The following is a 15690-nucleotide window of genomic DNA, read 5'->3' on the forward strand; positions in this document are numbered from 1 at the left end:
AACGTCACCGCCCGCGCGCGCCCACCGGGGAAGTTTGGCCGCTCTCCGGCACCGTAGCCGCCGCTCCGGGCGGGAAGTGCGAACAGGCCGCGGCGGGGCCCAGGTGCGGCCGGGGCTGCGGACCGGGAACCGAATCCAGCACCGGGAACCGAACCGGGCACAGGGAACCGAGCCCGACACCGAAACCAGCCCCGGGAACCGAACCGGGCACGCCCCTACGAGCGGCTGCTGAGCGGCCCCTGAGGGAGCCCCGGGCAGAGAGCAACAGAGCCCATCCAGAATCCTTCCAGGTTGGGTTTGCTGTGATTTCAGGGCGTGAGGAGCCAACAGCACTGACCTCCTTAGCCCTCACTCCCAGGAGACACTAAATTGAGAGATTTTGGCAAATGGGTTAGGTCTGTCAGACTACACAAGGAATGACATTTACTGACATGTAAACTATCACTGTTTAAATTAGTACCTTCTTGCTGAATACTGGTAATATTGTAATTATGTTCTATTATTTCATCAGAGTATAAATTACCTATATTTGATGTATTATTATATTTAATTGCCATTTATATTACAATTCAGATCTCGGGCAGCCTGATATCCACTGAGATCTCAATAACCTGAACTTCCCTTCCTACTGTGGAAGCAGAGTCCGTTTTAAATTAATTTCTGTAGACTCATGTAGTGCATGCTACAGTATCTAATGCCTTCTGTCAGGCCTAAGGTATCCCCCAAAAGAGATAATTTATACTTATCTTGCTGGCTAAGAAGGCAGAAGGATGGAAATAGACACAGGCTTGTCCATGCCCCAGTTATCCTGCCAATTTCAAGCGTAAATGATTTTCCATTTTACAATAAGCAAGTGTCAACCTGGAGCAAAACAGAGCCTAAGAGCTTTAGGTTTTTCATCCCAGCTTAATTAGTGTGTCATGTTAATGGGGTGTTGCTGCCAGAGGTGTCACCCGTGCCTGTGATCAGCGTGGGTTTGTGCTGCACAGTCTGACAGAGCTCCCACATTACTCACAGAGGTTTCATTTCCAGGCTGGATTAATTAATTCCTTGCCTGCTAATTGCATCTGGGAGAGCTGCAGGCTCCCTGCTCACAGCTGGACAGGCTGCTTCTCCTTGCAAGCCCCAAACCATCACTCCTGGGTTAAAAACCCTGCTGCCTTTGCCTTGCGAGGACTGGAGGGACTGGTACATAAATGATGTGCTGAAAAATCAGCCTCAGAGGCTTTTAGAAAGGAGTACCCATGTAAATAATTGATGACATTTGAGTAATATTCCTGCCTGCTCTGGTCTCCAGAACAAGATCTTTTACTCTGCCTGCATGGATGTGATACTCTTTGAAGAGCAGATGGTTCACTTTGGGTTTTGTGACTGTGAGGTGTTACTGTTTCACACCTGGAAAAAAAAAAAAACTAGAATGACAGAATTATTTCTCTTATCTTTCAGTTCTACCCCTTGGTCACTGTTTATTGTTATAAGGAATTTTTTTTTATAATAGCAAAAATTATTTGTGCAGGGGTACCAGTCAATCCCTTTAATGAAATATTTTTTAAACAGGTAGTGAGTAAAAGCAAAGGAATTAAGTAATGTGAGAAATTCAACAGGATTTCTATTTTTGGAAAACAAATGTATTTCAAATTTAGAACTGTTTGGGATGACCTGTTTCCTAGGATGCTGTTGGTGAATTTTTAAATAATTAAACTTTTTTGGACCCTTTTTAAGGCAAAAATTGCAGCAGGCAGTGAAACAGCAAAGAAGTAATTGACACACTGCTAATCAAAGGAAATGTTTGGAGCCATGACCAGCAAAAAAAAATTTGAAAAATATGCAGGCTAAAACACAGCAAACACTGCTAAACCAAGCAGTTTGGGCTGGATTTGCAATTATTGGGAAAGGTAATTATTGGGAAAGCAGGCCCCTTGCAGCAGTTACTGATGTTCAGTGAACTTGTGCAGCTGTGGAAAGGCTGCCATGGCAGGGAACAGCACAGTGAGGTGAGTTTCTCATCCTGGAATTGACCAGGTAAGCTTTGTTTCAGATGTTAGGTGTAGCCAAAAATTCTGAACTAGAAACACACCCCCACAAATGCACTGTTGCTCTTCCAAAATTGTATAAAAAAAGGACGAAAGAGCTTTATCCTGTGTTCATTAAAATGTTAAAAAGTAAAATCAGAAATAGCATTTTCTGTTCAGTGCAGGGAGGATCATGAGCCTAGACATGCCAAGAGTAAACCCAGCAGTGCCTGACAAATAAAAGAGTTCAGCTGTGCTTTTGGAAGCACACGGATTCCAGTGGGATCAGTGGCACTGCATGGAGGTGCCCACCTGTGCTGGAGCTGAGCAGGAATTGTCTCAGTGAAAAAAGCAAAGATACTTAAACTACTGCAGGGAGCTCAACCATGCTATATGAATTTTACCTTTTTTCTCTTGTTACAGAATGTGGCCTGAGTGAGAGGGGGGCATGAGGAAGGCACTGTCAGCACCTGAGGCAGCTGTGGTGTGCAGCAGACACTCAGTCTCCTGAGCTGAGCTAAACATTCCCATGTTTAACCCCCCAGTGAGTATCTTTTCCTCCTGCTGAAGTTAGCAGGACATTACTTCACTTTTCTCAAGCCATCAAGGTTGTTTACCTAGAGACATCAGAAATTAAACTGGGGAGCTCTATTGTGTGCAGCTTGTCCACAAGCAATTGCATCATCTCTTTTCCACTCCTTTTAAACTGTGGAGTGGCACAGGCCTGTCTTGATTAGGAACATCTGCCCCATTACACTTGAAAGAGGCACCTCAGCTCTGTTAAAAACAGGTAAATCAGCTTATAAAATACTTTGGGGTTCTCAGAGCAAAGAAAACTCCACAGAAAAATAAAACTTGTAAAGTTTTTTTGAATGTTTTCCTAGAGTAATACCTTAGGTTGAGTATGTGGCATTATCTTTAGTGCTTGCTGATTCCCACTTGCTGCCTGTGGAGCTGTTTGCTCTTGCTGGGCTCAGTGGAGTTGCATTTATTGAAAGAATGCTGAAGATTGTTACTCAGCCTCTCTGTGAGGGAAGCTTACCAGATAGGGAGGGCAGGGATGAATGAAAAGCCCTCTGGATGTTCAATCTGTGCTGAAGCCCTGCTTTAGCCTGTGGATGCTGGGATGAATTCCTTGGAACATCCATGTTCCAGCTGAGCATTGCCCAGGCTGTGGTGCTTGCACAATGCTTGGTATGCAAACTATTCTGAAGCCATGGAAAAGTGCTGCTTCCCCCTCACAGGTGAGGGGAGCTGGGAACTGGCACTCCTACCACAGAGTTAGAGCCCAGAGCATGGTTCAAAACCTAGTCTGTCAAGGCAGAGTGGAATTGGTAGGAAAAGACATGATTTAATAAATGAATTTTTGGGGGGTATTGGGCAGTGGGATAGAAAGGTGTGTGAGGAAGTCAGAAAATCAGAAGTTATGTCCACACAATCATGGCAGGTAAAGGTGTTGCTGCTGCTGTAGCCCCACAGTGGTAGATACACTTGAAGAGATTAGCTTCAGGATTATCAGTTCTGGAAGATTGATTTATTTCCTGCACAGGAATTTGTGTACATACACATTTTTCTCAGCAGTGTTCAATTTCACTACCATGCAAATACACCTACTTGTAGAGTGCTGTTGAAAATTACTATTTCATAGCCAATTTCCCAAAACAGAGATTGTTCTTTCCTGATTATGTACCTGATGTGTTCAAATTGGGAAAGACAAGACCAAAATAAGTAATAGTAAGAGCTGCTGAGTTTCTTTACCTGTTCCAGTGTGTCAAGGCAACATTTTGGAGCACAGTGCAGCACCTCTTATGTGGACTACTCCTCAGTGACAAGAAAACTTCCTGAGAACATTACCAGCTAAACTCAAAAGAATTCCCTGTAAATAATAAACAATGGTTCCATTGCCACAGAGGTAGCAAATTATAATTCCTGGGCACCTTTAAACTGATTAACTGCTTGTATCATCCTGCATTTTCAAACACATACTTCAACTTTTAGTCTTTCTGGTTTAAAAATAGCAGATATTTTAACACTGATTAATGAGTTATGCAGCCTCCTACCACAGCCCTGGACTCAGAGAGTGTCCAAGGCTCTTGGGCACTCCAGTGAATGGTTCATTATCTACTTCAGCATTAATGTTTCATGTGAGTTAAAATGTTGTGGGGAGGGCAGGGCAGTGAGGAAACAAGACTCCAGTGAGGAATGGAAGCACCTTGCCTTCCCTGGCTCTGGCACCAAGATAGATTTATAGCTCCATGGGCAGAATTAACTTCTCTCTCTTCCCAGCCCCTACTCTAATAATATTTTATATTGTTGTTATCTTATTGCAAAACTTCTATACCTTCTGAGTGATGTCTCATGAGCAGCTCCTCATAGCACTGACTCCATCCTCCTCCTCACCACACAACCAGCAAACTCCAGCTCTGCTCACTTAGCTAACCCACTCTTTTATAGCACTCACCCTTATTGGACACAGCTGTGGCCTGTTAGGGGCAGGGCTATTCCCAATCCTTGGTGATTGGTACAGCTGCAGCTCCTCAGGGGTGAGACTGCCTTCTGCATTATCTCTATTCTCTGACATTTTATCCCCCCATATTCAGTCAAACTTCTGTCACTCTGAAATGCTCTGACAATTGCTTTGAGATACAGAGCTTGGCTTTGCTGCACTTCCCCACCTGCAAAACCCCCCACATTGCCCTGATAGAGGGTTTGGTTTAAACAAGGCTCAGCTGAAGCTGCTCCTGCAGGTAAAACCTGAAACTAAACTGATTAAACTAAACTAAACTAAACTAATCTTGTCTCCTTCACTCACACTGGATCCACACATAATTTGAATACAAACCACTGACAATTGAATTTACACTGATAATGGTGCACACCATGTAAAAGCTTGAAGGATTTTTAACTAAAACTGGTATTTAGCAATTTTGCATCAAAATGCCACCCACCTACTTTGCATAAATTGGTCATAGTGTTTGTAGGCAAGTGACATTTCGGTCATTGTTTCTTCCCAAGGGCTCAGAGTGATTAAGATCTGATTGAGGCAGCTTGGGGGTGTGAGTGGAGGCACCAGCATTGTTCAAATTTCAGTTCCCTTGGCCACACACACTATTTATGTCTCTCTAATTGTCTCCCTCCCAATGCAGTGAACTCTCTTTGCTGAGCAGAGGAAATAGCCTGCTTAAATCACAAGGGTTTCTCCTGGTAATGTTGCTTTCTATTTGCTCTTTTCCAAAGCCAAATGTATTTACAAATTGCTGCTAACTTCTGATGGAAATGCATTCAGGTGTATGAACTCTGTACAATTATAAAGTTTGGGACCACAGAGGAATAATTCTAGCCAACCAAAATTAAGGAGAATTTTAGCTACACTTGCCATAATTACCAGTGCTCACATTTGCCAAGGAAACAATCAGTATCCTTTTTCTGAAAATCGTTTGCCAAGTCCTCAATGAACTTTGGATTTCTTGTTTAGAGACTGGAAAAACAACTTTTTATGAAGAGCCACACCTGGAATGCATTAACAAAGCAGAGTACTAGCCAGGTGCTGACTGACTGGCAAATCATGCTATCTGCTGAGGATTTTAGGCTTTCTCAAACTTTTGACATCTCCAGTTTTGTCTTGTATTTGTATTGCCTACAGAAGTCTGAGTGCTGGGCTATCAGTTGTGCTCAGCATTAGTGCAAACACAATAAAAGATTTTCTCTGTGGATTGTTTGGGAGTGCTGCTCCAGCCCCTGGCACAGATGGATCCCCAGTCTCCCCAGGCCCAGGGCTCCAGAGCAGGGGAGTGTTTGTGCAGTGCTGGGAGGTGTTGGATACTGTGCTGGATACTGGCTTAGAAGAGGGTGCCATCTACTGAGTTATTGGTTCCACTTCTTACAGCTCTGACAGGTTCTGTGCTTCTCAGCTCTGCATGGTTGGTTTGTGTGGCACCAGGCAGAGTGATTACAGTCAAAACAGCAATCTGAAATAAAACTGATAAGTCAGGGTATGGCTGAGTAAAGCTGTCCCTACTTTTTGTCAAAGTATGAATGGATATTGAAAGTGGTCCAGGAAGACAGTGCTGAAGAATCTGAAAGATGGAATTCTTTTTCTTCCCTGGCATGGTACAGTGCCTTCACGTTTACCTAAAAGGAAAAAAAAACCCCACATTTATAATTTTTTACCAGTGTGATATTTAGAATAAGCTTTTTGCCATGTGTTCATGTGGACTGTCAGTTGTGTCCTCTTCAGTGATTTTATTTTCTCTCACCTCCAGGGATGCCTGAGAGCCAGGGGAAGGACAGTGAGAGCTGCAGCAGCAGCAGCTCCAACACTGGGGACTCAGTGGCTTCCTTTGGACAGGTCAGTTCCTTTTGCCCCTGAGGGAAATGCAGGTTGCATGTTCACACTCCTGGAAATCTGCTCTGCATGTTTATTCCTTTTTAACTTGGGTACAAAAAGGCTGGAATTGTGCTGCACCCTACTGTAATTCACATTTTTTCTCTGCAATAGTCTTGGCATGCCCCCAGTTATAATGAGTTGGTCTGGATTCTTCTCAAAAGGTTTTTACATCTTGTACCTTAAAAGTGGTTCTCATTTTATTCTCTCTTATTCCCAGATGGCCTGAGTCATGCTTACACATATTCACAGGTTCAGAAAAGCCAACTGCTTTCAGCTATTAAAAAAATCATTTTGAAATGTTGTAAAATAATTTGAAAAAAGAAAACTGTATCTGGACTGAGCAGAGCTTTTGGTGGTGAATTCTCTTCTCCATGACAGGCTTTTCTCCATAGTTCCTGAATGTGGCACAAGCTTGTGTATTTTCCCTTTTTCCTTATGCTTTTTGGTTACAGGCTTGCATTCTAGAATCAGAAAAAGATAAAATTTTTACTGTTAAGTTTAAATAGAACTAAATACAAATTAGAGCAGTTTGGCAGGAGTTGGAATTTATATGGCACACACACTATAAAATCCTGTGTTCTGCTGAATTGTTAGGGCAGCCAGTACATGCATACACAATATATATGATTTAAGTGGTGAAACCTCTGTTCTGTCCCATTTCAGACCATAACAACACAAGCTTTTTTTTTCTCAAATCCTTAAATATACATTTGGGCTTCGTTACATTTTGTAAATTGGATTTCTAAGACAAACCTAAACTCACAACACTTCAGGCTTCCTGTGGTGTTCTCCGATGATACCAGTGATGTTGGAGTTATCCAAAGAAATTGGATAACTCAAGAAATTCCTATTTAAACTATATTTAGCTCAGCTTTCCTGAGCTGCTGTCCTCCCTTCCCTGGTGACACGTGGCAGTGGAATATGGTTCATCTTCAGTTCTGTTGGAGTCTTTAAATACAAGTTTCTTGTTGGTCACAGAGATACTGTGTTTGGTTTTGAGCAGTAATATAGAAATTTTTATGTGTGTTTGTGGTTAGGATTATTAATGAAAAATAATTGCTGCAGCTCAGCAATTAATGCCTGTATCTATGAAGAGTAAATGGAAAAAAGACCAGTCTAAGGCATGTACACACCCTGAGGTGTTTCCTTGCCTGTTACACCAAGTCAAGCACTGGCTCATGCCCGTGTGGGAGGGAGTGGGACGCAGCAGTGCTGTTGGCAGAGGAGGGGAGCTGAAACAGGAGGTGACAGAGATGTTGCTGTGCTGTCCTTGCCAGTACCAGTACACGGCCAGCGAGTACCGAGCCATCCAGCACGCGCTGCGCCAGAGGCTGGGCCCCGACTACATCAGCAGCAGGCAGGCAGGAGGAGGGCAGAAGGTAGGAGCAAACGTCATCTTCAACTCCATTCTTCCCAGGAAAACTAGGGATTAACTTGTTACAATATTCCTTATTTTCTTTTTAAGTTAATTTCCCTCTAGTAGTTTAATACGCAGATATGGATGCAAAGTGAGCATGGCATAAGTTCTGGCTTCTATTGAGCCACAGATTTTCCTTTTACACTTAAAAAGAGACTTAATTTTTCAGTGCTTCATCTTTTACAATGGAATATTTATCTACTTGTGCAACACTGAGATGTTATCCCTATTTTTTCCCAGAATTGGAATATATGAAACATTATATAATAGTGGCTACATTTACCATCTTTAGTGCCCACTCTGCCTTCTGTTGATTAAGTCATATTTGTTGTTATATTACTCCCCACCACATTTCCTGGAAGAGAGTGCACCTGTGGCTGCACCATCAGCCTTTTATTCACATTATCTGAACCTTGAATTTAGCTGGGCTTCCTCAGTGTAAGATGGTATGAGTTAAATCTCTGTTAAAAATAAAGTGTGCAGAGATGTGTGCACAAGGCTATGTGTTTGCATATATATTCATGTGCATGTGCTCTTCTTTCCAGGTCTGTTACATTGAGGGTCACAAGGTCATCAGTCTGGCCAATGAAATGTTTGGCTTCAATGGCTGGGCTCACTCAGTCACTCAGCAGAATGTTGGTAAGGGTCTCTTAGGGGCAAAGAAGTCTTTGCTTCATAGTTTCCATCACAGAACATGATTGGAAGGGACAGGCATCCACAGGGATCACAGAGTCCAGCTCCTGGCCCTGCACAGGACACCCCAAGAGTCACACCCTGTGCCTGAGAGCATTGTCCAAATTCTCTTTGAGCTCTGGCAGCCTGTGCTGTGCCCACTGCCCTGGGGAGCTGTTCCAGTGCCCAGCCACCCTCTGTGGATAAAACCTTTTCCTGATACCCAACCTAAACCTGCCCTGGCACAGCTTCAGGCCATTCCCTGAGTCCTGTCACTGTCACCACAGAGAGGAGATCAGTGCCTGCCCCTCCTCTCCCTCTCTCAGAGAAGCTGTAACTGCAGTGAGGTCTCCCCTCAGCCTCCTCCAGGCTGAACAGACCAAGTACCCTCAGCTGCTACAACTTCATCACATCAGAGCAGCTGGGCACAGGCATGAGCAACTTCCAGGTGTCTTAACAGTTAGTAAAAATGAGAGAAATTGAATAATAATGGAGCTTCTGTTTTCATTTTAGCTCTGTCATAGTCATTATTCTGAGTGTGTTTATGGTTATTCTTGAGCTATTCTAATCAAGTCTCTGATCTCTATGAGTACACTCAGTCAAGAGTAATTACAATTAAACATTTAACACTCAGCAGTCCTAAGCCAACTTTCATACTCACCTGTAATTTTTAAACTCTCACCAGTTGATACTCTCAGTTAATATTCCCCTAATCTTTAGGGACCCATCTTTTTCTGCAGATTTCTCTTCTAGCTAATACCCAGTACTGAGGTTTTTACAACAGAAAAGTTTGGGACAATTTTTCAACTATAACATGTTCAGGTGATCTTAAAGCTTCAGCCTCTGATGGCTGATGGCTGAAATGGTGCCTGCCAGAGGAGTGTTGTCCTTGTTTGCAGATCTGCTGTGCTTATGCTGAAGAGTGGTTGTTGAAGTAGGTCAAAGCAGCAGCTTAAATTACCTTCTTCCTTCTCCCCCACCTTCAGAAATCTTTTCTTAACCCAGGCTGGTAGATTCTAGAAATAGAACAACTTACTTCATTGCTTTCCATCTATTCTGCACCACGGTTTTCTTTCCCCCTTTTCAGTGAAGAAAGGACTGACATCCTTCAAACTTCAGTCTTTCTCAGATAATGCCATAACTAGTTATTCCTTAGAAATTCAGGCTTTCTGCAGACTTCTACTAGATGGTAAGAAAGAAGTTTCTTTCATAGACAACAGTTGCTTTTCCACTATTGATTCTATACATTAACACTTCAAATATCTCCTTCCAGACTTCGTTGACCTCAACAATGGCAGGTTCTACGTGGGTGTCTGTGCTTTTGTGAGAGTTCAGCTTAAGGTAAATGGGTTTTTTTTTTGGCTCTGACTGTAGCTGAGCAATTGCCTGAAGCTGTGGATGAAAGTCCTTGCATGGGTCAGAGCACAGTCCTCAGGTGCTGCCCTGCATTAGGGAACCTGCTCGTGTCCTAAACATTGACCTTGCTGTGGAACAAACAGCCCAGAGCAGGCACCCAGGCCTGGGAAAGCACAGCACTGCATGTATAAAATCCTCTTGTATTTGAAATTGTACTGCAGGATGGGTCATACCACGAAGATGTGGGGTATGGAGTCAGTGAAGGCCTGAAGTCTAAAGCCTTATCCTTAGAAAAGGCAAGGAAGGAGGCAGTAACAGATGGACTGAAGAGAGCCCTCAAGTAAGTGAAGATGGGCACTTGCTCATGTTCAGAAGTTCTGTGGGATGAAGAGTTTCCAGTCTCAGTGAGCCCTCTTGTTTCTCAGGTGCTTTGGCAATGCCCTTGGGAACTGCATCCTGGACAAGGACTACCTGCGAGCCGTCAACAAGCTGCCCCGGCAGGTGCAGGACAGGGGCTGGCACAGGGCTGGCACTGCTGCTGGCACAGGGCTGCACTGCTGCTGGCACTGCTGCTGGCACAGGGCTGGCACTGCTGCTGGCACAGGGCTGCACTGCTGCTGGCACTGCTGCTGGCACAGGGCTGGCACTGCTGCTGGCACAGGGCTGGCACTGCTGCTGGCACTGCTGCTGTCACTGCTGCTGGCACGGGGCTGTCACTGCTGCTGGCACGGGGCTGGCACTGCTGCTGGCACTGCTGCTGTCAGTCAGTGCTGCTGTCACTGCTGCTGGCAGTGCCTCTCATTCCTGAGGGTTCCTCAGACCTTCCTAGCAAACAGCTCACCACACACAGGGCAGGCTGTTCCTCAAGTGGCACCTCCATGGATCCTGCCTGCTCCTGCTGTGCACCAGCTGGGGGCAGGAGGCTTCCAGGCAGTGGAAGGAGGGAAAAGGAAGCCTTCTGCAGCTGCTGATCCGTGGACTTTCAGCTGCTTTCAGTCACAGTAGGACTTGTCAAGCTCTGCTAGAGGCCTAGAGCTGCAAGGCAGGCCTGTCAAACACTGTAGGAGCAGATACAAAGTGACACCTCACAAGGTAAAGATGGCCCAGGTCTCTGGTTTGCCAGGGACATCGTCTATTAGAGGCACTGCCACAAACTTGTAAGGTGACAGAGCCAAAACATCCCATCTTTAATAAACAGCAATGCTGTACCTTCCTCAGAACTCAGTAAAGGTTGGCCTTGCCCTATAGCGCAAGCACAAAAATGGACTGGTAAAACAAACTCACTCAGCAACAGCCTTGCGGGGCTGTGAGAAGCTGTAAAATCCTGTTCTCATTTGCAGAGCACGTGGGGAGACCTCACCATCTGCCCTGCAGCACTGAACAATTAAACCAACACAAAGTCACAGGAACTCAATGATTAACTGACTGAATTACTGGGTACTGAAAGAGCATTTCAGGTTTCTAACTTACTGTTGAGCTTAGAGCAAACAAAATAGATTTTTAACCAGTGCTTATTTCATTAAGTTGATGATAGAAATTTCTGAACCTTTTCTTCTTTCTCCTTGACCAGGTACCCCCTGAGTTAGACTTGGTCAAAGCTAAAATGCAGGACTATGAGCCTGAAATAGAGCAAGCAAGATACAGCAGCTATGTGGAAAGGCAGAGTGCAGCAGGGAGACAGCCCTGTGAGGTGACACCTGGCTGCAAGCCTGGCCAGACAGAGGCTGCTGTTGTGACAGCAGATCAGAAACAGCCCAGTGCTCCCAGGTGAGACTGCTGCTATAAATGTATTTTTTAAGCTGTATTAGAAATTACTGAGACAGCTTGATTCCAAAGATGCCATAAAGCACTAGTTGAGTGGATTTTCTTTGCTGTTATTTCTTAATGACTTTTTTCTTCACAAGATGCAATTGGTGAGGTGCTGTTTAACTTTGTGTTTGTGGGTGGGAGCAGGAGCACAGACTCCTTGGCCATGGAGTGTGATGCCACTTACCAGAGGAAGCTGCGCCAGAAGCGGCTGCAGCAGCAGTTCCGGGAGCAGATGGAGAAAAGGCAGCAGGTCCCAGGAGTCACTGCCAGCAGCAAACAGGGTGAGCAGTGGCATTCAGACCTGGCACTTTCCATCAGAGCTGCTAGAGAGAGCAGGCACAGGTTACCCACAGCACAGGAGCCTGGCCAGCTTCATGTGCTGTGCCATCAACACACCTCTGAGGCCAAAGGCAGGAGCATTATCATATCTTCCCCCTCTGTGCTCCAAAAGTGTCAGGAATGTCAGCTCTAAACCTACATCATTAAATCTGCAACTTTCCAGCCACCCTAAAGCAGCTGCTGCCAGCACCATTAACCTGCTGCATCCAAGCAGAGGCTGCAGCACTGGCTGTGGTAGCTGCAAGCAAACAGATATTGCCCAAGCTACTGATACACTGCCCTTGGCTCATGGGGAATCTGGGGCCATGTGGTGGCAGGAACATGGTGATAGGCTAAAAACCACGTTGAAGTGGCAGGAACATGGTGATAGGCTAAAAGCCATGTTGAAGTAGCACAGTTGCTCCTCATGTCATCAGCTACACAATGTTACTTCTCACATTCCAAGCCTTAGCTCTAGGACAAAAGAGGGTACCTGGTGGTGGTGCTGGCTGTCATTTCAGACTCGTGCTCTGCTAAGAAGGAGTCAAAGGGTGTGTCTCTGTTTCTGGTATTAATCTCCTCCTCTGTTGCCTCCTTGCAGCAAAATCTGATGCTCCTGTGAAGCACAGCACTCCAACAGAAGTGCAACAGGAGCTGGCCATAGAAGAGGAGTTCTTTGCAGGTCAGCCAAAAAGTGATGAGTAATAAAGTGTTAAATCATGGGCATTTAAACCAGGTTAATTCAGAGTACAGTGGAAGGGTAAAAGCTCTGAAGAACTGGAATAACAGAAGTGTGAATGTGATTCTCACCATAACAATACAAACTTTGCCTGAGTGGCAGGGAGATGATGTCCATCTATATTGGGGTTTCATGCAGGCTCCTCAGTAGAGTTGTACACCTGTTTGATAAATCCTTTTCCTGAGGTGATACTGCACAATACAGAACCTGGGGGATGTGTCTTTTCTCAGTATAACCATGGATATTTTGGTACACATTGTGGTGCCTGCACTTTCCTTAAGGGTACTAAGGACAGGACCCTGCTGCACACTGATGTCACATTCATATTTTCTGAAAAATTCCTTCACCCAGGATTTTTCTCCTGGGAGGCTGAGAAGCCTCAGAGAAGAAGGAAAACAATTATTATCTCATTTGCTTCTCCTCATCTCATTTGTTATCTCATTTGCTGCTTTGGAATGTGTTTGGAGACTGTTTATCCAACAGGTGGTTGTTTCATTGGATTCTGCTGTGAGTTGTTTTGGCTCATTGGCCAGTCAGGGCCAAGCTGTGTCGGGACTCTGGAGAGAGTCACAAGTTTTCATTGTTATCTTTTTAGCCTTCTCTAAGTATCCTTTCTGTATTCTTTAGTATAGTTTAGTATAGTATTCTTTAATATAATATAGTATTTTAAAATAATAAATTAGCCTGCTGAGAACATGGAGTCAGATTCATCATTCCTTCTTTCCTGCCATGAGGGTCCCTGCAAATACACTGACATAAGAGATGCTTTGCAGTTTAAATTTTATAGTGGTCACTGCTTGTAGAAGAATGTGCTGGTCTTAGAGCTACTGCCATTCCTGCAGTACACTACTGTGTCATGGATCTCCTTCTCATTCCTTCCAGATGATCCTGAACTTTGGGACATCTCCTTGGAGAGCACTGACCTGAAGGTGACGGGTGCCAAGATGTCAGAGCCCTCAGGGGCTGCACAGCTGGCACCTGGGACACCCCGTGGCCAGCAGCAGAGGACACCCCACAGGGGGAACCAGCACAGAGCTGCTGCCAGGCTGGCACAGCTGCAGGGCCCTGCTGCAGCCCCCTGCACCAGCTGTGCCCCCCAGCACACCCCAGGTACGTGCTGCCACCAGGGACTGAGCTCTGGTTCACTACTGGGGCTCTTGGGAGATTGGGAAAATTCAGTGGGAGAAACATTCCTTTCTTTTGGACCTGGCTGCAGAACATGGACAGTGCTCTTGGGGAAACTGCTTTTTTCCATCCTACTAAGGAAGAGTTAGAATTGAGGAACCTACTTAGAGTCAGAAAAAATGTCCCTTTCTCACTTTCTCCCTGTGTGGCAGGGTGCAGCCCCATCAGGAGAAGTCAGAGCTTGAAGAAAAGGAGACTGGAACCCACGTGAGGGATCTGTGCCTCTGTCATGGATTACAGCACAAGGCTGCAGCTGCCTTTCCAAATTGTGTCACATGGACTCTGCTGCACATTATAGTGAAGCAACAGAAAAGAACTTCATGTACTCTCAGGTTATTATATACTTCAGATGCCTTTCCCTATAACCACACCATTATTTGTGCTTCTGCAGCACGAGACTTGTGGCCATATTACATTGGGTATCACCTGTAAATTGCCTTAAGCAGTAACAGAATGGATTTTGAAAATGAGATGCAGCTCACAGCTTGTCTCTCCCTCAGTGCTGCATGCCAGCACAGAGATTTCCAGTGCAAGGGGGAGCAGGGGGCTGTGGGCAGGGGACAGAAGGTGCAAGCTGTGGCTGCACACCCAGGGTGGCACTGGTGGTGTCTGAGGTGCTGCACCACTGTTTTTAAATAAGCTTTCAACCCCTTTTAATAAAACATGAATTTAATTTTAATAAAACATGAATTTAATTTTAAATAAACATGAATTTAATAAACAAACCCTGCTGGGAGCTGTTGGTGCCTCTCTGCCCTGCTGAGCAGCCTCACAGGAGGCACCGTGTCCTAAAGCTGTCAGTGCTGCAGTCACTGCACAGCTCCTTTGCTTTAGGATGGGCAAACAGAAACCTCACTGGGGTTCAGAGGTCATGGCAAAGCCAAACGCAGATTAGTCTGTCCAATTATCAGGCCAAAGAAGAATTTGTAAGCAGTATTGGAAGAACACTCCCTTACCCATTTCGAGCAGCTCCGTGCAGCACAGGGAGGATTCTGCCGGGCCGGCCGGGTCTGTTCCCGGGCTGCGGCTGCAGTTCCAGGCACGGCCCGCAGGGCTCGGGCCCGTGCTGGCAGCGCTGCTCCTGCCGTGCCACCGTCCCCAGGTGTCCGTGGGGGCAGCCTGGTACTGCAGTGCTGGAGGCAAGCAGAATGATGCCACAGGACTGCAAGTTAGAGCTGAACCAGGAAAATTTACACAAACTCTGGGATTAATCCAACCCTGGAATCAATTTCAGGCTTCAAACAGGACCTTACTCCCATGGTTTGCCTCACTGCTCTAACTGTAAAGACATTTGGAATATTCAGCATTTATTCCTCTTCCCCCTACTCTGCCTTCATCACTTAATCAGTCCTTTTCCCTTAAAAGATCCTTTACTATCCTCTTACCTCCTGAACAGGACAAAGGACGGGAATTGACTTCAGTGTGGAAAGACAGGACAAGCTGTAACTAACGGTTATAGATTGCATCTAGAAAACAGTTCCACATTTCACCCTCCTTGTTTCTGGCCAGTTCAGATGTGCTGCCTTCAGAACAGCTCAGGGAAGCAGCACATTCCACATGTTTGAGTCATGCCCTCGCTGTTGAAACCATATACCTGCTAGGAAGGGAGCGTGCAGCCTTCCAAATTACCGAATTCAAAACTGTTCCAAACTTTTACAATGAAAAAAATTCAAATGTTAGCGGCCTCAGCTTCCTTGGCTCTGGAAACAGGGCAGATTAGGCTGTGCCTCCTCTGACAGTCCCTGCAATGAGTCTCCTGGGATTGGTCCCTTTGAAAAGGGCAGGACAACTTACA

General features: G+C 45.3%; 1 protein-coding gene across 1 annotated transcript; it reads left to right on the forward strand.

Moving 5' to 3' along the window:
* The first annotated feature begins 153 nt into the window (after positions 1–153).
* Positions 154–14530, forward strand: RAD52 (RAD52 homolog, DNA repair protein). The gene is made up of 13 exons (XM_063155821.1): positions 154–290; positions 2436–2556; positions 6275–6360; positions 7677–7778; positions 8362–8455; positions 9762–9829; positions 10066–10184; positions 10270–10345; positions 11415–11611; positions 11798–11934; positions 12573–12653; positions 13593–13820; positions 14048–14530. The coding sequence occupies exons 3-13, from the start codon at positions 6277–6279 to the stop codon at positions 14104–14106; spliced, it is 1245 nt and encodes a 414-aa protein (XP_063011891.1). The 5' UTR covers positions 154–290; positions 2436–2556; positions 6275–6276; the 3' UTR covers positions 14107–14530.
* The last annotated feature ends 1160 nt before the right edge of the window (positions 14531–15690 follow it).

The sequence above is a fragment of the Melospiza melodia genome, chromosome 4, assembly GCF_035770615.1.
Source record: "Melospiza melodia melodia isolate bMelMel2 chromosome 4, bMelMel2.pri, whole genome shotgun sequence".
NCBI lineage: Eukaryota > Metazoa > Chordata > Aves > Passeriformes > Passerellidae > Melospiza > Melospiza melodia.

What these genes read in the sequence shown, in the direction of transcription:
- RAD52 (XM_063155821.1), top strand. Translation starts at nt 6,277, where the DNA reads ATGCCTGAGAGCCAGGGGAAGGACAGTGAGAGCTGCAGCAGCAGCAGC. An exon ending in CAGTGGCTTCCTTTGGACAG is followed by an intron (nt 6,361 to 7,676) that starts GTCAGTTCCTTT and finishes TGTCCTTGCCAG; the next exon opens with TACCAGTACACGGCCAGCGA. An exon ending in CACTGCCAGCAGCAAACAGG is followed by an intron (nt 11,935 to 12,572) that starts GTGAGCAGTGGC and finishes GCCTCCTTGCAG; the next exon opens with CAAAATCTGATGCTCCTGTG.